Raw genomic sequence first — 24,493 nt, forward strand, 5'->3', positions numbered from 1 at the left:
GCCATGAAATAGTCCAAATGTTTAGAAGCTAGAGGGCCCACTGACACCTTGGCCCACCGGGAGTTTCCCTGGTATCCCTGTGGGCCAGTCCGACACTGCACACACACATACATAACAAGCAGTCCTTTATGTATCTTAGGACACTGTATATTTTTGTATTGTTCTGTTACTTATTCTTTATTTCCATGGCTTGCCAGTTTCTACCATGGATCCGTTTACTAGATGTTTTTGCGAATATTTTCAAGCCTGTGCCATCACTTATTTGAGTAATGGATTTAGGAGGGCCAGAATAATGGGGGGCTTTAATCTGAATACCAATCAGGATCTTTTTTGTTGCTATTTTAAATATCTCTGTCTCATTATAAGCTGAAGGGAGCCTAAACAAATGTTGGACCATAAAAAAGGTATTTCAACGAAAGTGCCTAAAAGGTACACGGTGTAACTGGAAGATACTGGGCTTGTTTGGAATTGGGAAGTATTCTATCAGCTGCAGACTTCCTAGATACCTACATTCTATTTCCTATCTACAATTGCCCTAAATCCCACCAGTCAGACTCATTTTCTTTGACCTTTTTTGAGCGTGAAGATGATTTTTTAATAGTTACCAATTGACATCATTGTAATTGTTTCCTATAAGAAAACACTAATAGGGTCACCTTCTGACACCGATTGTCTGCATACTTTTGACTTGTGCTCTTCAGGCATTGACCATGAAGAATAACCAGCCCGTGTCTGGGTTATATTTGAGCTTGCAGCTGGTTGGTGTCGATGAACTACCAACATTTTGACCCATGCCTCATGGTATTTGACTCTGGGTAGGGTTGCAACATTATAATATATAGAGGAAAGAACTTGAAATTGATTAATTAGATGTTCAAAATCACAACTTGCCCATTACGTTTGATAATTTCACATATATGTTGGTCTGGTTTCATTGAAGTATAAATGTCAAAATCGAGACCACATGAGGTGGAAACATCTTTAGTAATAAGTCAAATCAACTAGGCTTGCTGTATTTTTTTCCTTGAAGACGTTTCGCTAATCATCTGGCTATCTTTCTCAATTCAGAAAGAGGACCTTCAGAGACATGAGGTATAGGGAACACGAGTCGTGTCCTGATTTATGGCTGAGATTCCAGCTCTTTCAGATCATAGTGCTCAGAGGTCCTGTCCAATACCATTGTATGACCATATCTTCAGGAAAAACTTTTGCCAAATCCAAAATGAGCAATGTCCTTGTTAGGGTCAGGGCACACGCTCAGATTCGGGGAGATTAGTCCCCGTGAGGCAACTTTGGGCGACTTCGTAAAACGAAGTGCTCCGAGTGCCATCCCGCCGGTGATTTAAAATCTAACCGGCGGGAGGCAGTTCGGGGACATTAGTCGCCCCAAAGAAGAGGAGATTTGTTGCCGGGCAACTAATCCCGCCCCCCGAATCTGAGTGTGTGCCCTGAACCTTATAGTTGTGAAACATAGGATCTTGATGTAACTCACCATGGATCTGTAGGGGGTCATACCTTTCATTTATAAAATAAAAAAAAAGTTATTTATATAAATATTATTCAATTTTAAAACGTAGGATTAAAATTTTCTCAATAAATATAACTAGATAAAAATAATTTCTAAAAACCTGTATGTGCTAACCCAACACGAGACCAATAATTTTACAATGTGTTAAATAATTATAATTATTCATTTTAGATTTTTATGTTTTTAGGGAAATAAAATACAGGTACCCGTATAGGAGCTATTATACATAATGCTTGATATATGGGGTTTTCTGGATAAGGGATCTTTCGAAAATTTGGATCTCCATACCTTAAGCCTGCTAAAAATAATTTAAGCATTAAATAAGCCCTCTACGATTGTTTTGCCACAAACATGGTTTAATGTAGCTTCTTTTGCATCAAGTACAAAACTATTAATTTTTTACTGAGAAAAACAAATTTACTTTTAAAAATTTAGAATTATTTGTTTAATTTGGAGTTTATGGGAGATGGCAATAATTCAGCGCTTTCTGGATAACGTGTTTCCAGATAACAGATCCCATACCTTTATTTATTTAGTTGTAAAATATAATTTATAAAAATATATTACAATGGTTAAAAAACCCTTATGTTTAACCCAACATATCTTTGATGGCAAGTTTACCCTTTAAGTCACACCCTGAGTTGCTCTGATTTACAACAAAATAAACAGACTTTAATTAAATCTGCTTTTAGTGATTATTGGCTATTTATCTTTGCGGGGCAGAATTTCTGTTATTCTGACCTGTTTTTCTCGCATGAAATTTCTGATGCAGATGTCTCCTCCTTCCCTCAGTATGTTTCTGCTGTTTAATGTTACACCAAACAAACATGGTACTGATCAGGCAAGGTTTGATTTTGTTAGCACTTGGAGACAGAAACCAGAATATAAAAATAAACTTGCTTGATTATTTTTGTAGCCTGTAGATGACATCACAAAGCTTGGAGTAATCTGTCTGTTCTCGAAAAAGAGCTGACCCTGTCAGTTCTCGGGGTAGTTTTTCGATGGCGTTCCATCTGGAAGATATTTCCTTTTCGCTGGATTGCAGTGTTTCCGCACACGTGTGTTTTTGCATACAGGCAAACTGGGGGGGGGGAGAAAAATTGGCGATCAGCTGGGCGATCAGTGAAGAAGTCCGAGCATTCAAAGCAGTTCCTTTCTACTTAGAAAAGATTTAGTGCCTCTGTTTATATATCTTGTAAAGGTGGTGACACACCTTGCTATTCCGGGGAGATTAGTTGCCCAGCAACAAATCTCCTTTTTTTCAGGGCGACTAATCTCCCTGAAATGCCTTCCCGCCGACTAGAATGTGAATCGCCCGCGGGATGGCACTCAGATCGCATTGTTTTCAGATGTCGCCCTAAATTGCCTCATGATTTACATTGATTTACATTCTTGCCAGTGGGAAGGCATTTCAGGGAGATTAGTCGCCAGAAAAAGAGGAGATTTGTTGCTGGGTGACTAATCTCCCCTAATCGGAGCGTGTGCCACCACCCTAAATATAATGTGATATAATGAATATGCACTCGTTGGACGTTTAGGCTAGGGCCACACGGGAAGATTCAGGGAGATTGGTCGCCTGGCGACTAATCGCCACGTCTTTGAGGCGACTAATCTCCCTGAATGTCTTGCTGGTATCTCGCACCTGCTAGCGCTAAAATCGCCTGCGCCTATTCACATGCGGCTATATGTTTTTCAAAGTCGCTCGAACGGGTAAAAAAAAGGTGCTACTTGCTTTGTGATCAGGGCGCTTAATGTAGCAAAACAGGTCACTGCGAGTAGGAGTTCTGAGCAGATACCTCTTGTAAGATGAGAAGATTGATGTCATGAGTAGTTCCTTCATCTATTCAGTAACAGGGAGGTTTGACTAAAAATGATCTTGCTGAATTCCGAAGTCTTTCCACTTAACAATTAAGTTGATATCATTGAAGGTATCACCCGCAGGTTCTCCTTACTCTGACATACCTTTGTCCTATTTGACCGATGGAAGAAAATATCGAAACCCAAGCCAATATTTCAGTTGCAGTGTTTAGTTAATTAATCTCTGGCCTTCAGTTAGTACTTATATCATTACACCACATCTTTAGGAAGACCACCAAGCTCTCCTTGGCCATGACTAAATCATCTCCCAAATGGATATTTTGGTTAAAATTTTCCAGATATTTAAGTTTTAAAGCACCCATCATAAAAAATAATAAACATATTTTTGTGCAACCAAAGGAGGCCCTGACGTTAATAAATCAGTTGGCTGTGTGAGCAAAAAAAAAGAAAAAAAAGGTTGACGGTTGAATATTTAATAGATGAGGAGAAAGGATGGAACAGTTTCACCTATTGGACAGTTTGAAGTCCCAACGTTTAAGGTTCATGATTAAGTCTTTACAATATGTGCTTCATTCCCTCGCATGCCTCTTGGGGGGTTCTTTATCTCTAGCAAAGCCATTACTGTCTAATGTGAAAACTTTAAGTGCCAATAACCTAACTGTGCCTTAAATAGAACAATGGGATTTGACAGAAGATACACGATCCGTTTGGCCCTTCTTGCCCCGACTGCTCCCGAAGCGAAATGCTTTATTAAGTCTTCGGCTATTTCTTCTAATGTAATCGTATTTCATTCCCAGATAGAGATGTGATGTCTGATTTCTATAATAAAGACAGACCATTATGTCATTGTGGAAGATTAAGAGGCAGATGAAGGGGCGAGTTCGAGCGGAAGAAAGATGGCTGCTGAGTTGTGCACCTGTATCTGTGGCATTCGGTGCTAGACTGTCATTTTTATTAGCCCTTGTTGACCTTTCACCCCCTCAGGGTATGGCATGTGGCATGGAGATCTTTCCTTTGCTCCCTGGTTCTTACAGGTGGTTATTGTAGCTATGTACACTTGTTTTTCATGGTGCACCACGCACTTAGAGTCTCAGCGGGACCTGCAATTTCATCCCTCTCCAAAGGAAAGATGGGGGGAGCAGGGTCAGGGATTGAGGGAATTGTTTTTGCATTTGCAGCTTGGTTCTGTGTGTCATATGGTATCCATTATCATCTGATGGCAACACCAGGCCCAAGGCCCTTTGCATGTTTGTCCTGTGAGAAAGATCTGGAAAGGCCGACATCTGGTTTTGATTGTTGCAATTGCAGGTTGATAGAATAGACGCAGGCTGAGGTGGGTGGGTTTTCCTTCCGGCCCTTTCCACACTGCTCTGGTAATGCACTTCACGTGAGGAGCTGCTTTTTTCATCATTCACATCCCTCCCCCCCCAACTGACTTTTTCCTGGGACATGTGGCATGAATTAAAGGGACCTGCGATGGAACACTAAACTCGCTAACGGAGATCCTGCACTGGGTCAGTCCAGGAAACAGACTTTGACCTTAACACGTATCAAAGGGAAAAAAGTACAAATTGATTTCCCCTTAAAAAAAAAAATAAAGGGAAAAAAATGAATATTAAAGGGGACCCGTCACCTACAAAAAAATAATTCCAAATCCTATTTTATCACTTTAGTCAAGTAAAATGAACTTTAATTACACTGTATAAATTATTTGTTTCTTGTTTCTCTGGGAATTCATAATTATAGCAAGCAGACAGGAGCCATTTTGTGGACACTGTTATTAAGCCAAGCTTTGAATCTTTGAATCTTCTCAGAATTTTCTTTGTGCACCAGAACAGGGGACCTTATGTCCATCCCCATGCCCTGGTTACACAATTAAACTGTGAAGAGAACTGGAAAATGTGGGGAGAGCAGTGACATCTAGTAATTGCTGAATGGAAAGTGAAAGTAACTGCCTGCCCGTCTATGCCTAAGACATAGAGGAGGGGCAGACAATATTTGATTGACATCTGAGATTTTTAAATGAGTTCACAACAGCTATGAATGCTTAAATATTAAATAGAATTTGGAATGTTTAATTTGAAATTTTGACTTTTATTATACAGCTTTTTGTGTCTGGGTGACAGGTCCAATTTAAAGAAATCTAATGTATTTAGTCCCTAATAGGAATAGTGACTTCATACAGTTTGCACTCCATTCTGTCACGAAAAGTGCTATCACCAGATTTCAGAAATTGTTTCACAGAAGGTCAGCCTACTGCAAATATTTAGGATCGGGGTGAATGAAAGGGATGTACATTGATAGTAAAAGAGCACCACCATGTCTTCGGTCAAAGTGGAGTCATTGAGGCATCTAGATGGCACCCCAGTTCAACTTCTTGGTATATGGTATTCGTTGGCTTTTCCTACTGGAGGAGTCTTCTGTCCACCAACACCTACTCACTGTCCTTCTTCATCTAAAGTTACCAGATAAGAGAACTCACTAGCATTAGAATGGGCCAATGTCAGCCAGTAGCTATGATAGTTATTAGTCACCGTGATCTCAAGTCCCTCAAAGGATTTGGAGATGTGTTTATATATTTAAAGGAGACATTATGTAAAAAACAAAAATGCACCAATCCATTAAACTCTTTTAGATATAGAAGGAATGTGGTTTAAACATTTGTGTTTCTGGTTACTTTTTTGAACATTTCTGAAAACAACCCTACTAGTCCCGACCATCTGTTCCACTTCCTGCAGCCTCCTTTCCCAGGCTGTGCAGGGGAGCCGGCAGCACTCAGTACACTGCACTGTAGGATAGGAACCAATCAGCAGCTAGGCTAACCTAATTGGGAAATGAAGCCTGTCTTTTCATGTGTGACTGCAGGGCTGTGATTGGCTGTCCCCCTCCTACTGTGCTTCTGCCAGGGAACTTTAGGACACGCCCACCCCTCCTTTGAAACAGGGAGCAGTGATCATCTATCGGGAGCTCCAATAAAGGGTTCATTCAAAGTCAATATTAATTTTTGGTCAAAAGTAAAACCAGCATACAGTAGAGTCCCGCAGCGGGTCGGGTACCCATGGGTTACCCACAAAAAGAGGGCACCCTGCGGAATGAGGGGAGGATTTGCAGGTGCGGGTATAGATGTGGGTCGCGTTGCGGGTCTCATCTAATTTTCTTATTGTATAATAGTATCTATGTTTTAGTCCTTTTAAAGTTTTACATAACTTGTTTCTGTCCCGCCCACTTTTGATGATGTCACTTCCGGTTTGCAGCACCATCACTTCCTGTTTGATGGTGGTCAGCAGGTTGCAGGTCAGGTTGCAGATAAGGCAGTTGCAGGTCAGGTAGCGGATCAAAGTGGGTAAATATGCGGGTTGCGGTTCAGGTCAGGTCCGGGCAGGACTCTACCATATAGTATTTTTGAAAATTTATCCTATATGTCTCCTTTAACTGTATTTTTTTATTGTGTATGGACTGGTCCCTTGTAGGCCCTTCATACGGCATCTGTTCTGCCCATGGGCCAATTAAATACCATGTACAGGATCAACCAGTATATCACCAACTTTTTTTCACCAATATGAGAAGTTTTGAGTGCCTGGCCAGACTGAATCCAAACTTGAATTATATATTGGAATATATCGTTTTCTAGCAATTTTTGTAATTTACATATTCAAATTAGGGCTCGCAATTACTTTGGGATTCAGCCAAATCTTCTGTGGTGCATTAGTTAAGAGTGAGGGGAATTTAAAGTCCTGCAAATAAATAAAAATAAAATATAACATAGACTCTAATTGTTTGGGTTTGGACATTCTCATAGAAGGAGAAAACGTTCATAAGGTTAATGTTCCATTGTTGTCATCACGGAGTAAGTTGCAGTTTGCTTCCAAAGCAACACACAGTGCCGCAGGGGGTGCACAGATACTGTTGTCTCATTACCATTCCACAGCAGGAAAGGAGAAATGGAAGTGTGCCTTGGGAATGAATGGAGGAGGCTGCAGTTTAGGGGAAGAGAATGGGTATTGTTACAGCTTTCACATTGTCTATTGTTTTGCACCTATGGGAGAGATAAAGAGATGTGACACCTCTGAGAGGTCTCTAATACATCTGTCCTGTTTGGATACTCAGAGGTTGTACTAATGCTAAACATGTTCACATGAACCCACCTTGACCATCAGATTTGTAAATAAATATTTATCTCATATTAATGTGCTTGTAACACATAAATCTCTATTTGCACCTGAAAAAATGTAAAATCCTAAGTAAAGAGTCATTTGAGAAAAATCATTTGCAAAAATAGTAACTTCACTTTTATGCTTCCATAGGGAAGTGTAGATGTCTTCCCATTAATAAAACTGTCAACTCACCCTACCATGCCTTTTACTACTACAGGTATGGGATCTATTATCCAGAAAGCTCCTAATTCCTGAAAGGCCTTCTACTAGTGATGTGTGGGCCGGGCCCGATACCCGTGGGTCGGGCAGGTTCAGGCCAACCTCGCACGATCCTTTTCGGGTCGAGGGCGGGTGCGGTTTGAGCTCTTCTGACTGCTCTCCCCGGCCGCGACCTTCCAAATGCTGGCTTCCGACTCCGGGGTTAAGCTTTTATAGACGCATGTCTCCTGCCCCTTTTGTGACATCATTGGCTGAGTGGGTCGGCACGGGCCTATAAAAGGAACCCGGAAGTCGGGCGCAGGTGGTGGGAGGCGGGTGCGGGTCGGGAAAAGTCCGACCCGCACATGTAAAATGATAATAATAAAACAGTAGCTTGTACTTGATCCCAACTAATATACAATAAATCCTTATTGGAAGCAAAACCAGCCTATTGGGTTTATTTAATGTTTACATGATTTTCTAGTGGACTTAAGGTGTGAAGATCCAAATTACGGCAAGATTGTTAACATGAAAACCTCTGGTCCTGAGCATTCTAAATAACAGGTCTATTACCCCACTGTTACTATAGACACCATCTCTCCCTACTATACCTGCTATCCCACAGTCACACTCCCTTCCCAGAGACTATTATCCACTGTTACTATAGGCACCATCTCTCCCTACTATACCTGCTATCCCACAGTCACACTCCCTTCCCAGAGACTATTATCCACTGTTACTATAGACACCATCTCTCCCTACTATACCTCTATCCCACAGTCACACTCCTTCCCAGAGGACTATTATCCACTGTTACTATAGGCACCATCTCTCCCTACTATACCTGCTATCCCACAGTCACACTCACTTCCCAGAGACTATTATCCACTGTTACTATAGACACCATCTCTCCCTACTATACCTGCTATCCCACAGTCACACTCCCTTCCCTATTCTCTCCCTACTATACCTGCTAGAGACTACCATATTACTATACCTGCTACCCACAGTCACACTAGAGACTATTATCCCACTGTTACCATAGACACCATCTCTCCCTACTATACCTGCTATCCCACAGTCACACTCCCCTTCCCAGAGACTATCCCACTACTCCCATCTCTCCCTACTGTAGTTTACTATAGACATCTCTCCCCTATATACCTGCTATCCACAGTCACACTCCCTTCTCAGAGACTATATCACTGTTACTATAGACACCATCTCTCCCTACTTACCTGCTATCCCACAGTCACACTCCCTTCCCAGAGACTATTATCCACTGTTACTATAGACACCATCTCTCCTACTATACCTGCTATCCCACAGTCACACTCCCTTCCCAGAGACTATTATCCACTGTTACTATAGGCACCATCTCTCCCTACTATACCTGCTATCCCACAGTCACACTCCCTTCCCAGAGACTATTATCCACTGTTACTATAGACACCATCTCTCCCTACTATACCTGCTATCCCACAGTCACACTCCCTTCCCAGAGACTATTATCCCACTGTTACTATAGACACCATCTCTCCCTACTATACCTGCTATCCCACAGTCACACTCCCTTTCCCAGAGACTATTATCCACTGTTACTATAGGCACCATCTCTCCCTACTATACCTGCTATCCCACAGTCACACTCCCTTCCCAGAGGACTATTATCCACTGTTACTATAGACACCATCTCTCCCCTACTATACCTGCTATCCCACAGTCACACTCCCTTCCCAGAGACTATTATCACTGTTACTATAGGCACCATTCTCTCCCTACTATACCTGCTATCCCACAGTCACACTCACTTCCAGAGACTATTATCCACTGTTACTATAGACACCATCTCTCCCTACTATACCTGCTATCCCACAGTCACACTCCCTTCCCAGAGACTATTATCCACTGTTACTATAGGTACCATCTCTCCCTACTATACCTGCTATCCCACAGTCACACTCCCATCCCAGAGACTATTATCCCACTGTTACTATAGACACCATCTCTCCCTACTATACCTGCTATCCCACAGTCACATTCCCTTCCCAGAGACTATTATCCCCTTTCATGCCCACTAGTACTATTTGGCACATTCTGACCCTTCTGTACTGCCTGTACAGCAATAAGCCCACAGTTGAGATACTATAGATCATGTGCTGACCAATCCAATTATACCCAGACAGGGCACTGTTCTGCCCCAAAACCTAATCACTTTCAGCTAAGCCCAGTCGAGGGTCTGCAATTCAGAATTATCCCTAAAACATATGTTTTGTTCTTTATGCGTAAATACAAATGTGTTTTGTTTTTCCTCGCCACTTATTTTATCCTGCTGAAAAAGGCGGAATCCCAAACCGAAGGTGTATCCCTACATATATCGATAGGTATATTACACCTGGGCCTATGTTTGTTGATGTAAATTAATGTATTGTACTTAAACATCCTATAAACGCATCTGGACATTTAGGGGGTTATTTTATCAAAATCTGAAAAGTTTTCACTATTTTCTGAAAACTACTCTGACCAAATTCCCCCCTATTTATCAATGCATATTTACTCATTTTTCTTGTGTGGAAAAAGTCACGATTTTTTTTTGTAAAATCACCGAAAGCTAATTTTTTCAGAAACCCAGCGCAACTCCGAAAATTTTCCAATTGTTAACATCTGCCATTGACTTTTACAATGTTCTGGGCAGGTCTGAGCTGTAGTACTTTTTTCATCGGAATTTTAACACCATTGGTTGGACTTTTAGAAATTCCAAACAAGTCGGTTTTTTTTTCTCCGAAAAAATTGTATCTTTTCCTTTAAAAGTCTGAGCAGAAGAATTCGGAGCTTAATAAATAACCTCCTAAATGTATAAAAAAGAGCCTGAAAAACCTGTGTTAAAAAATATGTGATATAATAAAAAGGGGTAATTAGACGCCAGTATCCAATTAGCCGCGAGCTTCACACGGGCCGGGTCTGTCTGTTTTCGGAGATGTTCATCCAGGTGTAATATAATCATTTGAAAGCATATTTAAGCAAGGCCAACTTGCTCGGCTGATTTGGCAGCAACATGTTTTCTTAACACACCAAATCAACTGGAACTCGGTGGCAAAGATAACGAACCTGCCAACTGCACGTGCAAAACAATTCACATGTGCAACTGTTGCAGCTGTTGCCGTGGTGACCATTTTCTTTATGCTAAGGGCAGACTGGCCCTTCGTTTTCAACAGGGTGTCTGTATTTTAAAGGTAATGGGATCCGTTATCCAGAAACCCATTATCCAGAAAGCTCCGAATGACAGAAAGGCCCTCTCCCATACACTCCATTTTATTCAAATAATCCAAATCCTTTTTCTGTGTAAAGATAAACCAGCACCTTGTACTTGATCCCAACTAAGATATAATTAATCCTTATTGGAAGCAAAACCAGCCTATTGGGTTTATTTAATGTTTACATGATTTTCTAGTAGACTTAAGTTATGGAGATCCAAAACGGAAAGATCCCTTATCTGGCAAGCCCCAGGTCCCAAGGATTCTGGATAACTGGCCCCATACCTGTACTTGGCCAGTATTGCATGTTGTTTATACAGAACAAGGCACTATGTATCCTGAACAACGTTCCAAAATTAGTTACATTTTCTAAAATTAATAATCTCACTAATATGGCTAAATGAAATGAAAGTGTTTTATATAAGTATAAGTACTACTATAGTTTATATAAACAAGCTGCTGTGTAACTATGGGGGCAGCCATTCAAGCACAGGATACACAGTAGATAACAGATAAGTACTACTATAGTTTATATAAACAAGCTGCTGTGTAGCCATGGGGGCAGCCATTCAAGCACAGGATACACAGTAGATAACAGATAAGTACTACTATAGTTTATATAAACAAGCTGCTGTGTAGCCATGGGGGCAGCCATTCAAGCACAGGATACACAGTAGATAACAGATAAGTACTACTATAGTTTATATAAACAAGCTGCTGTGTAGTCATGGGGGTAGCCATTCAAGCACAGGATACACAGTAGATAACAGATAAGTACTACTATAGTTTATATAAACAAGCTGCTGTATAGCCATGGGGGCAGACATTCAAGCACAGGATACACAGTAGATAACAGATAAGTACTATTATAGTTTATATAAACAAGCTGTTGTGTAGCCATGGGGGCAGCCATTCAAGCACAGGATACACAGTAGATAACAGATAAGTACTACTATAGTTTATATAAACAAGCTGCTGTGTAGCCATGGGGGCAGCCATTCAAGCACAGGATACACAGTAGATAACAGATAAGTACTACTGTAGTTTATATAAACAAGCTGCTGTGTAGCCATGGGGGCAGCCATTCAAGCACAGGATACACAGTAGATAACAGATAAGTACTACTATAGTTTATATAAACAAGCTGCTGTGTAGCCGTGGGGGCAGCCATTCAAGTTTATATAAACTATAGTAGTACTTATCTGTTATCTACTGTGTATCCTGTGCTTGAATGGCTGCCCCCATGGCTACACAGCAGCTTATTTATATGAACAATAGTAGTGTTTCTGAAGCAAACACACCAGTTTTACCAGTGCAAGGCAACACTGCATTATATTTCTATTACTTTAAAACAATTTACTATTCCTTTAAATTGTTTGTTTCCTTTGCTGAGTAATTTTGTATTGGGCCTTGTTGTAAGGCGCAGGTGCGATCTCCTACCTCTGATCCCGCACGTCCCCTTCAACGTCATCGCACCGCCAAAGTTTTTGTCCTGACCCACATGGTGCCGTCATGACCTGTGCAGTAACGAATTTTTGAAGCTGTAAGCGCCATTTTGTCAATTGTTTTGCCCTTCTTCCTCTGGATCACTGGCTTCTCAAGCCCTTCCGTGCATTTTGATCCTGGTTATTTACTTTGTTCTGTCCTTTGACTACAAAACTTGCTGCCTTTTCTGACATCTGCCTGTTTTGACTCCTCTTTACCTGATTCTTGCCTGTACTTAATCTAGAACTTGTGAACTCTGAAGTTGGTAGGTTCCCAACTAGAACCGCAGCAGAAAGTTCTGGGGCCCCATAAGGGTGTCTGTGAAAACCGGGACTTGCTGGGCTCTCCAACCTTATGGAAGAGTCAGTTCCGTGCCAACAACCTAACTCCAGGTTAACTAGTAAGTTACACTTGGTTTGTGGAAAACCGTGCTGTGAATAAAACACAGGTGAATTAGTGCTTGAAGTTACTCTGGGTGTCACTGTCTCTTACTTTAAAGGAGAAGGAAAGGTTAAAACTAAGTAAGCCTTATCAGAAAGGTCCATCTAAATATACCAGTAAACCACCAAAGTAATGCTGCTCTGAGTCCCCTGTCAAAAGAAACACTGCATTTCTTTCCTTCTATTGTGTACACATGGACTTTTGTATCAGACTTCCTGCCTTCAGATTAAACCTCATTGCCCTGGGCAAGAGCATGCTCAGTTTGCTCCTCTCCCCCCACCCCTCCCTTCTCTACTGTAATCTGAGCCCAGAGCAGGAAGAGACTCAGACAGGAAGTGATGTCACACCACATTAATACTGCAGCTCCTATCCTAAACAAACATAGAGTTTCTAGAGCTTTTTACTCAGGTATGGTAAAACATTCTACAGAATAAATATAGCATTCTAGCTTGTACTATTGCAGCTAATCTATTGGCAATAAAATGCCTCTGTAGCTTTCCTTCTCCTTTAAAATATAAATATTACCATTTTTGCCATTTAAGTGAATCCCACAATATGTTTAATTTGCTTTAACCTATACCCTGCCATGCATGCCACCATTTTTACATTATTTAAGAGCGTCTATAAGAAGGTAGTTTCAATGGCATTAAATGTACTTAAGGTCAGTGTAGTGCTTAGATTGCTGTACTTAAAACATATTTTAGGTCAGTCTGGCATTCTGGACTATGACACAAAAAACATGCCAATGTGCAATTTGGGATACAGGTGTGGGACCTGTCATCCAGAATGCTTGGGGCCTGGGGGTTTCCAGATATCGGATCTTTCTGTAATTTGGATCTTCATACTTTAAGTCGACTAGAAAATCAATTAAACTTTAAATAAACCCAATAGGCAGGTTTTGCTTCCAATAAGGATTAATTATATCTTAGTTTGGATCAAGCTACTGTTTTATTATTACAGATAAAAGGGAGATCATTTTTAAACATTTGGCTTATTTGATTCTAATGGAGTCTATGGGAGATGGCCTTTCTAGATAATGGATCCTGAATAACAGATGGTTTCTTGCACTGAGCAATGTGCATATACCCACAGTCACACTCCCTTCCCAGAGACTATTATCCCACTGTTACTATAGACACCATCTCTCCCTACTATACCTGCTATCCCACAGTCACACTCCCTTCCCAGAGACTATTATCCCACTGTTACTATAGACACCATCTCTCCCTACTATACCTGCTATCCCACAGTCACACTCCCTTCCCAGAGACTATTATCCACTGTTACTATAGACACCATCTCTCCCTACTATACCTGCTATCCCACAGTCACACTCCCTTCCCAGAGACTATTATCCACTGTTACTATAGGCACCATCTCTCCCTACTATACCTGCTATCCCACAGTCACACTCCCTTCCCAGAGACTATTATCCACTGTTACTATAGACACCATCTCTCCCTACTATACCTGCTATCCCACAGTCACACTCCCTTCCCAGAGACTATTATCCACTGTTACTATAGACACCATCTCTCCCTACTATACCTGCTATCCCACAGCCACACTCCCTACCCAGAGACTATTATCCCACTGTTACTATAGGCACCATCTCTCCCTTCTATACCTGCTATCCCACAGTCACACTCCCTTCCCAGAGACTATTATCCCACTGTTACTATATACACCATCTCTCCGTACTATACCTGCTATCCCACAGTCCATTAAAGGGCAATTAAGAAAAATAAACTGCTCTGTAGCCATTTAGCTATAAAGTACTATGCAGAAGAAGACACACTGATTTGCAGTTAAGCTCTGAGCTTCCTGCGCTTTGTGTCTTTGATGAGTGTTGAAGGGAATTCCTCTCTTTATTGTACTAACTCTGCTACGTGAGACTGTATCGGGCCCTTTGTCCTGTACATATCATGTATGAGTGATAATCAGGCAGATGCAACTCCACGTCTCTCCCTTGCTAATCCTAACACACCATTGTATGATATTTCACTTAACTGTGATCTACACCGACTGTGGGATTTGATTTTTATGATTAATAAATTGACAAGAATGACTTTGTAAATCCTCACTGTGAATGTGTATAATAGTCTCTAAGTCAAATGGTAAAAAAGATATTTATGTGATTTTGACTTCAAAGGCTTTTGTTAAAATCTTTTGTTCTCCTTTGGGTTCTGTTTTGCTTTTCAAACGCTGATCGCCTTGCTGGATGGCTGGGAGGGGGATCTCAGCTGGGAATGTTTACCCGTCACATCAAAACTTTGGTTTAAGGGGAAAATACAGCAGCGCACTTTGAAATGCAGGAACAAGGAAAGAATAATATGGCTGGATAGTGTCGATTTGCTCATGGCACACTTCACATTTCCACCTCCGCATTTCTTTTTTTTTTGGTTAAAGTGATTCTGTCATGATTTTTATGGTGTAGTTTTTATTTCTTAATTACAGTTTACACTGCAAATAATTCACTCTACAAAATAAAATTGAATTCCTGAACCAACAAGTGTATTTAGTTGTAATATTGGTGTGTAGGTGCATCTCAGGTCATTTTGTCTGGTCATGTGCTTTCAGAAAGAGCCAGCACTTTAGGATGGAACTGCTTTCTGGCAGGCTGTTGTTTCTCCTACTCAATGTAACTGAATGTGTCTCAGTGGGACCTGGATTTTACTACTGAGTGCTGTTCTTAGATCTACCAGGCAGCTGTTATCTTGTTACCTTTTCATTGTTCTGCTGATGGGCTGCTCGGGGGGGGGGGAGAAGGATTGGGGTGATATCAGTAACATGACTGGGGGCACTTGGGAAACTGACAATACATGTAGCCCATGTAAGATTTCAAAATTAAAAATAAAAAAATCTGCTGGCTCTTTTGAAAAACAGATTTCAGTGCAGAATTCTGCTGGAGCAGCACTATTAACTGATGCATTAAAAAAGCCTCCAACATGCCACAACTCCTCTAACTCCTCTAAATCCTTCCCAGCCAAGATAAAGGGGGCAGACTTGGGCAAGTCATGGACATCTGATAAAGGGACGACAATTGTCAAGCCATCATGGGTGTCATAAACCTTATATAAAAGTCCATTCCAAAGAGTCAAATTGGACCCCTATTTAAAGGCGCTGTTCGCCTTCCAACACTTTTTTTTTTTTTAGTGCAGTTGGTTTCAGATTGTTAATAAAATAAAGATTTTTTTTCCGGTATTCTTATATTGAAGTGTAAAGTTTTATTTTTCACCTTCTAAAGCAGGGGAACACACAAAGATTCGGGGAGATTTAATCACCCAGTGACTAATCGCCTCTTCTTATGTCGACTAATCTCCCAGAAAATCCTTCCCGCCGGCTAGAATCTAAATCGCCAGCAGGATGGCACTCGAATCGCTTCGTTTTATGAAGCTTCGCAATGAAAGTCCTGGCGACTTTCAAGTGCCATCCCGCCGGTGATTTAGATTCTAGCCGGCGGGAAGGCTTTTCTTGGAAATTAGTCGCCCGAAGAGGCGATTAGTCACCGGGCGTCTAAATCTCCCCGAATCTTCTCGTGTGCCCGTGCCCTTAACTGTTCTAAATTGATACATTTAGTTGATACATTTCTTATCTTTGGCCCTGCTGAGCAGAAACCCTGAGTTAGAGTCCTGCAGCGGGTCGGGTACCCGCGGGTTACCCGCAAAAACCTGCAGTACCCTGTGGGTTGCGTTTAGAAGTTCCAAGTGCGGGTATACCCGCGGGTCGGTGGTTCTGCGGGGTTGCGGGTCGGGCCGCGGGTCTTCTCAATATTGATATTCACTCCTTTCTTCTGGTCACGTCTACTTCCGATGACTTCACTTCCGTTTTACAATGACAGCACTTCCTGTTTTACTCCTTTTTTTCTGATCACATCTGTCACTTCCGGTTTACAATGACAGCACTTCCTGATTCTTGATGGTCAGCGGGTCCGGGTTGCGGATAAGGTACTTGCGGGTAGGGTTGGGTAGCGGTTCCAAGCTGGTAAGAATGCGGGTCCGGGTTGCGGATTGCAGGTTGCGGGTACGGGTCGGGTTCGGTTCCCAAAAAATGGACCCGCGCAGGACTCTACGCTGAGTTTCATTAAAGCAAAAGGAAAGTTGTTAGGCACCCTGAAGTGAATGTATTAACTTACCCGACACCCTGGCTGGTGCTCCTATCAGCAGAAAACTGCAACGGCCGGGGTTATTCCAGCGGGCACCACGGAGCAATCCCATTCCGGCTTCTTCTTTCTTCTCACGGCTGCGCATTAGAGTGAAAAACTTTAACAAAGAAGTTGCCTATTTATTTCTTCTGCGCATGCGTCTGCCCCGGGAAATTTGAAGAAAGAAGAAGCCGGAAGAGGATCGCTCCGTGGTGCTCAATGGTATAACCCTGGGCCGGTGCAGTTTTCTGCTGATTGGAGCGCCGGCCTGGGGTTTCAGGTTAGTAAATATATTTACTTGGGGGTGCCTAACATTTGGCACCCCAAGTAGGGTATGACATTCCTTCTACTTTAAAGGGGTTTTTCACCTTCCAAACACTTTTTTCAGTTCAATTGTTTTCAGATTGTTCACCAGAAATAAAGACTTTTTTCAATTACTTTCCATTTACAGTTTTTCCAAAATATAAGTTTAAAGTTTAACGTCCTTTTCTCGTCTTTCAGTCTGACAGCTCAGTAATTCAGGTGCAGACTGTAAACAGTTACAATTCTGCAACATTTAGTTGATACATTTCTCAGCGGCATCTCTGGAGTATTAGCAACTATTGTATCAATTCTAACAGCTGCCTGTAATGAAACCCAGAGATTTTGCTCAGCAGGGACAAAGATAAGAAATGAATCAACTAATGTATCAATTTGGAGCAGTTTACAACGACCCCTCTCCCAGAGCTGCTTTAGAAGGTGAAAAATGAAACTTTACAATGTAATATTTGAAATATATATATCACAAATAGAAAGTAATTGGAAAAAGTCTTTATTTCTGGTGAACATTCTGAAACCAACTGAACTGAAAAAAAGTGTTGGAAGGTCATCATCATATATCTACATAGCGCCGACAAGTGCTTTTCCTTGGTTATTACAAATAGGGAATAAATGGAGGATAACACACAAGGGTTACGGAGTACAATAGGATTAGAGGACCCTACAAATTAGAATTTACAAACTAAAGGTTAGGCTGCAATTGAGACATTAGGGGGCACATTTACTTAGGGTCGAAGTTAAATCCTTCGACTTCGAATATCGAAGTCGAAGGATTTACCGCAATTCGTTCGATCGAACGATTTTCCTTCTACCAAAAATTTGTTAGAAAGCCTAAGGGGACCTTCCCCATAGGCTAACATTGAGGTTCGGTAGGTTTTACTTGGCGAAGTTGGGGGTCGAAGTTTTTATTAAAGAGACAGTACTTCGACTATCGAAGTTCGAATCGTTCGATTCAAAGTCGAAGGTCGAAGTAGCCAATTTGATGGTCGAAGTAACCAAAAAAATCATTCAAAATATTTTTTTATTCTATTCCTTCACTCGGTAAATGTGCCCCTAGGACTTTAGAAACAATTTTGTGATTTATGATACAGCAATGATTGATTAATTAAGGTACATTGAATAAGCTTCTTTAAACAGTTGGGGCTTTAAAGGGGTGGTTCATCTTTAAGTAAACATTTAGTATGTTATAGAATGGCTAATTCTAAGCAACTTTCCATTATTTATTTTTTATAGTTTTATAATTATTTGCCTTTTTTATTCTGACTCTTTCCAGCTTTCAAATGGGCGTCGCTGACCCCCATCTAAAAAGTAAATGCTCTGTAAGGCTACAAATTAATTGTTATTCCTAATTTGTATTTCTCATCTTTCTATTAAGGTCCTCTCCTATTCATATTCCATTCTCTTATTCAAATCAGTGCATGGTTGCTAGGGTAATATATACCCTAGCAACCAGCTTGCTGACATTGCAAACTGGAGAGCTGCTGAATAAAAAGCTAAATAACTGAAAAACCACAAATAATAAAAAATGAAAATTCGACCAGAATATCATTCTCTACATCATACTAAAAGTTAACTCAAAGGTGAACAACCCCTTTAAGGAGTGTTTGAAAGTTGGAAAGATAGAGAAAGTCTGACAGCTTGTGGCAGAGAGTTCCAGAGAAAAGCAGAAGCCCGAGAGAAGTCTTGTAGATGAGAATGGACAGAAGTGACCAGAGGAGAAGTGAGGCGAAGATCAGAAGCAGAGCATAGGTTTCATGAAGGAGAGTATTTGGAGATCAGAGATGAAATATAGGGAGGGGCTTTATTATTAAGGGCCTTAAATGTAAGTGTGAGTAGTTTGAATTTGATTCTAGAGGAGATTGGGAGTCAGAGAAGGGACATACATATGGGAGCAGCTGATGTTGAGCGGCGAGATAGATGAATGAGTCTAGCGGCCGCGTTTAGAACAGATTGGAGTTGTGGAAGACGACTTGTTGGAATACCTACGAGGAGTAAGTTGCAGTAATCAAGGCGGGAGATGATAAGAGACTGAATCAGTGTTTTAGTTGATTCTGAACTGAGATATGGTCGTGTTCAGGAAGGTAAACAACCCCTTTAAAAGAGAAGTAAACCCTAAAGTTAAAAAAAAAACATTCCTCCCTACATACAGGGGTCTGGCCCCTCCGCCGCCTGAGGCAGCTTGGGGTTGTTTCCGCGACCCGCAGCCCCCCCCCCCAGTGCGCTCCCATTTTTTGGGCCAGGACGATAACGCAGAGAGCATAATTGCGCTCTCTGAGTTAGAAGAGCCGAATTTCCAGTTTGAAAACCGGAAATTCAGCTCTTAAAGTACCGGGAGCGTAATTTTTGCCGCCCCTGGTACCTAGTGGGGCACTGCGAGTTACTCAACTCACCTTGTTGGTGGAGCGCCCCTGCCTACATAGACCCCCCCCAGCCTAGCTGCTACCCCAGGCAAATGCCCCTAACTCTTACCCCTCCATGCAGATTCTGTCCAGCGGCGTTCACGGGCGCCATCTTCAGCCACTTTGCTAATCATCGGAATGAGACTGGCAATTCGGCAATTTTCGTGAGTTTGGTCACATGCGCAGTTGTCGCAAAACAGAAAATTGCTCCAACTTCGTATGCGCAGATATGCCGATCTCATTCCGAAGGTTACCGAAGAAAAGAAGATGGCTGCCGTGAACTCCGCTGGACAGAATCTGCACCGAGGGGTAAGTAAAGACTTTGGGGCATTTTGCTAGCAGCTCAGGTGGGGGGGGGGTTGGGATTTTTTAACTTTAGAGTTTAGTTCTCCTTTAAAGCTAGATACAATATGTGCTAATATTCCCCCACAGATAAGATATTTGTTAATATTCCTGAAACTGTTTAGAATCTGCACTTGGATCACCGAGCTCCCAGACTCAAACAACAGAGGAAGAAAGGAAATCATGATTAAAATTTTATTTAATTGAAATAGAGTCTATGGGAGACGGCTTTCCCTGTAATTAGGAGTTTTTTGGATAACAAGTTTCCAGATAACGGATCCCATAGCTGTATATAAAAAGGCAGTACCTTGTATTTGATTGTAGCCAAGCTGCAGAAATCCATGTTGATGGCAAAACTGGCCTATTGTTTTTAGAAGTGGCCCCACGCTCCTAATTCTGAATTAATCCTTTTCAGATAATAATAATATATTTATGATAGTACTGAAAATATATTTTATTGAGACTCTGTGGGTTGTGTATAAATGTTTCTCAGTTTAACCCTGCAGTGGCGGTGGCCGTGGATGCGCAGTGGAAATGGTTGCCAAGTGCATTAACTCGACGCACTGAAGTGGTTAATGCTGCAGATGTCTCTTTATTGGTGGGATTTTTTTTTCTTTTTTTTTTTTTTACCCCCCTTCATTTTGCTGTGACAAGCGAATGTCAGAATAGGCTGCCTGCCAATTCTGTGATCTGCTGCCTGCTTCAAAATGGAGGCAGGAGTGTATCCATTTTCATCACGGAGATGACAGCGCTTCAGTTTTTCTGGCCATCTGGAAAAAAAGCGCTTAAAAAAAAAAATAGAAATAAGGGGGGGTTTTTTATTTTTTTTCTACCAACAAACTCTTAAACGAAGCCACACGAATCCGCGCTCTTTATTCTACCGTGCCGTGTTTATGTACAGTATAAACAAGAAAATAAATGGGCTATTTTTGTATCCAGGCCACGGCAGAACTCTTTGTGTTTGTGAAACAAAAAAAAAAAAAAGAAAATGTGTTGCTTTGGAAGTTCAGAGCATGTATGAGGGGAAATTTTTTCCCCCTCTCCTTGATGCACGCACTGCATGTTGGTGGTCTTCACTTGTGCGGGGAGCCAGTCGGTGTTGCTTTCCAATTCATATTCTCTAGCATATATATCTTTATTAAGCCAAGACACTTGATATTGTCGTTCTGGGAAAAATAAAAAAAGAGGGCTAGGTTCTCACTGGGGGTTTGTTATCTGTGCCAAAAAAGTTGGGTTGGGCTTATCTCATGCCAACACTCGTCCCATCAGTTGTCCATCTACTGTATAAAACTGCTCCTACTTATAGTTGTATTTATATTGTGCGTCGACTCATCCATAGTCACTGAATAAATAGGCATAATATTCGGTTTTTATTAAACGGATTCTGTTATGATGTTGTTTTTCTTTCTAAATGACACTGTTTACACTGCAAATAATTGACTCTACAATATAAAATGTCATTCCTGAACCAGCAAATGTATTTTTGTTTTAATTGTAATTAGGGATGCACCAAATCCACTATTTTGGATTCGGTCTAACCCCAGAATCCTTTGCGAAAGATACGGGCGAATACCGAACCTAATCCTAATTTGCATATGCAAATTAGGGGTGGGAAGGGGGAAACATTTTTACTTCCTTGTTTAGTAACAAAAAGTCACGTGATTTCCCTCTCCACCCCTAATTTGCATATGCAAATTAGGATTTAGTTTGGCCGAATCCTGCTGAAAAAGGCCGAATCCTGGATTCAGTGCATCCCTAGTTGTATTATTGGTGGTAGGTGCATCTCAGGTCATTTTGCCTGGTCATGTGCTTTCAGAAAGAGCCAGCAGCTCTACCAGGCAGCTGTTATCTTGTGTTAGGGAGCTGCTATCTGGTTACCTTCCCATTGTTCTGTTTTTAGTAGGGATGCACCGAATCCACTATTTGGGATTCGGCCAAATCCTTGAATCCTTTGTGAAAGATTTGGCCGAATACCGAACCAAATCCGAATCCTAATTCGCATATGCAAATTAAGGGCAGGAAAGGAAAACTTGGAAAAAATTCTTCTTTTGTGACGAAAAGTCATGCGATTTCCCTACCTGCCCTTAATTTACATATGCAAATTAGGATTTGGATTTGGTTCGGTCAAACACAAGGATTCGGCCGAATCCTGCAGAGAAAGGCCGAATCCCGAACCGAATCCTGGATTAGGTGCATCCCTAGTTTTTAGGCTGCTGGGGGGAAAGAGAGGGGGAGATATCACACCAACTTGCAGTACAGCAGTAAAGAGTGACTGAAGTTTATCAGAGCACAAGTCACATGACTGGGGGCACCTGGGAAACTTAGAATATGTCTAGCCCCATGTCAGATTTCAGAATTAAATATAAAAAATTCTGTTTGCTCTTTGAGAAACGGATTTCAGTGCAGGAGTCTGCTAGAGCCGCACTATAAACTGAGGCATTTTGAAAAAAAAATAAAAAAATTCCCATGACAGTATCCCTTTAACATAATAAATATTTTTAGAAATTTCTACATTTCTCCAGTAAAAGATAAAACTCTTAAGTAGAGTCGGTCTTTAGACACTTCATAGATGCATCAGTTTGTTATGGTGGTGGAAACTGGAAAGCCACCGACTAAAAAGCGAGAATAATTTGCTCATTATTCATGCTAATGGTTTGCAGATGCATCAATTTGAATGGGACTGTATTGACTGACTGCCAGCTTTTGGCATCTCTGCCTGATAAGGGGAAGCAAAAAATAGACTTCTGTAGGTGTTAGTCTGCATTAGGATTTGGGCAGAATGTTATACATGGAGAGAGTGAGATGAAGCAACACTGACTGTGAAAGATTAATGCCACCTTATATATATGGCTTCCTTGTAGGCGCCTACGGTGTGATATTGAGTAATTGTTCTGCCTCTAAAAATCTGTTCTGCCTTTTCTTTTCCTCTTCAGGTTTATGCCCCATCAGCAAGCACGGCCGACTACAATAGGGACTCGCCAGGTTATCCATCCTCAAAGCCAGCCGCCAGCACTTTTCCCAGTTCCTTCTTCATGCAAGGTAAAATTGTGCTGTTTCAGGGAAAAACATATTTCGGGGATGTGCAGATTATTGATTGGACTCAACATGCTGCATTTGTATTCTGTTCCCTTCACTAAGAAATTCTTAAAGGAGAAGGAAAGCTAACAAAGCAGTTTATTGCCAATAGATTAGCCAAAATAGTGCAAGCTATAACACTATATTTATTCAGTAAACCGCTTTACCATACCTGAGTAACTCTAGAAGCTCGCTCTGTTTGTGTAGGATAGCAGTTGCCATATTAGTTTGGTGTGACATCACTTCCTGCCTGAGTCTCTCCCTGCTCACTCATAGCTCTGGGCTCAGATTACAGCAGGGAGGAGGGAGGGGGAGAGAGGAGCAAACTGAGCATGCTCAAGCCCAAGCCCTGGAGGTTTAAGCTGAAAACAGGAAGTCTGATACAGAAGCCCATGAGTACACAATAGAAGGAAAGAAATGTGGTGTTTCTTTTGACAGAGGACTCAGAGCAACATTACTTTGAGGGTTTACTGGTGTATTTATATAGACCTTTCTGATAAAGCTTACTTAGTTTTAGCTTTTCCTTCTCCTTTAAGCAAATGAAGTTCTCGCTAAAAGTAAATGTCATGTGCATAAATGATGCCCAAGACCAGAACAAACTTTTAGGCACAAGTTTCTTTCCTAGAATTCTTCAGCTTTACAGGTATGGGATCCGTTATCTGAAAACCCATTTGCCAGAAAGCTCACAATGACAGAATGGACATCTCCCATAGACTCTATTTTAATCAAATAATTAAAATGTTTAAAAATTATTGCTTTTTCCACTTTAATAATAAAATATTAATTTTGTACTTGATCCCAACAAATATATAAACAATCTATATTGTCGTCAAAGCAATTATGTTGGGTTTATAAAGTTTAAATGATTTTAACTATGGATGGAGATACTGATTATGGAAAGATCCCTTATCCGGAAAGCCCCAGGTCCTGAGCATTGTAGATAACAATATCTATTCAATAAATTCATGAGTTCACATCACTTACAACTTACTAATGTTTATATAAATTTGTAATAGCGCCGTTTTCTTTTTTTTTTCGTGTTACATAAGGGCAATGGCACATGGGCAAAATTACTGGAGTTTTGCATTTGTTTGTTTTTTAATTAGTCTAAATATGAACAGCCAAAATGGCAAAAGTTTTCTCCATTGACCTGTACAAGAATTGCCTGAAAGCAAAAGCACCTGCGATTGTGGAAGATACATTTTTCAGATGGCACAGGTGCAAAGTGCAAGAAACTGATGCAAAACTAAATCTGTGTTATAGGTTTAGCTATCTTTAAACACAGTTAAGTGAAGTACAGGTATGGGATCCGTTATCCGGAAACCTGTTATTCAGAA

The 24,493-nt window shown here is 41.1% G+C and overlaps 1 protein-coding gene across 18 annotated transcripts in view; it reads left to right on the plus strand.

Moving 5' to 3' along the window:
• tcf4.S (transcription factor 4 S homeolog) overlaps positions 1-24,493 on the plus strand; it is a 298,455-nt gene that overhangs the window by 235,917 nt on the left and 38,045 nt on the right. For all 18 annotated transcript variants that reach the window (XM_041580620.1, XM_041580624.1, XM_041580612.1 and 15 more), the window contains one exon: positions 23,015-23,120. In XM_041580620.1, coding sequence (XP_041436554.1) covers positions 23,015-23,120 — 106 coding nt within the window. The remainder of the gene's footprint in view (positions 1-23,014; positions 23,121-24,493) is intronic.

Source organism: Xenopus laevis, chromosome 1S (genome assembly GCF_017654675.1).
Source record: "Xenopus laevis strain J_2021 chromosome 1S, Xenopus_laevis_v10.1, whole genome shotgun sequence".
In the NCBI taxonomy this organism is placed as follows: Eukaryota; Metazoa; Chordata; class Amphibia; order Anura; family Pipidae; genus Xenopus; species Xenopus laevis.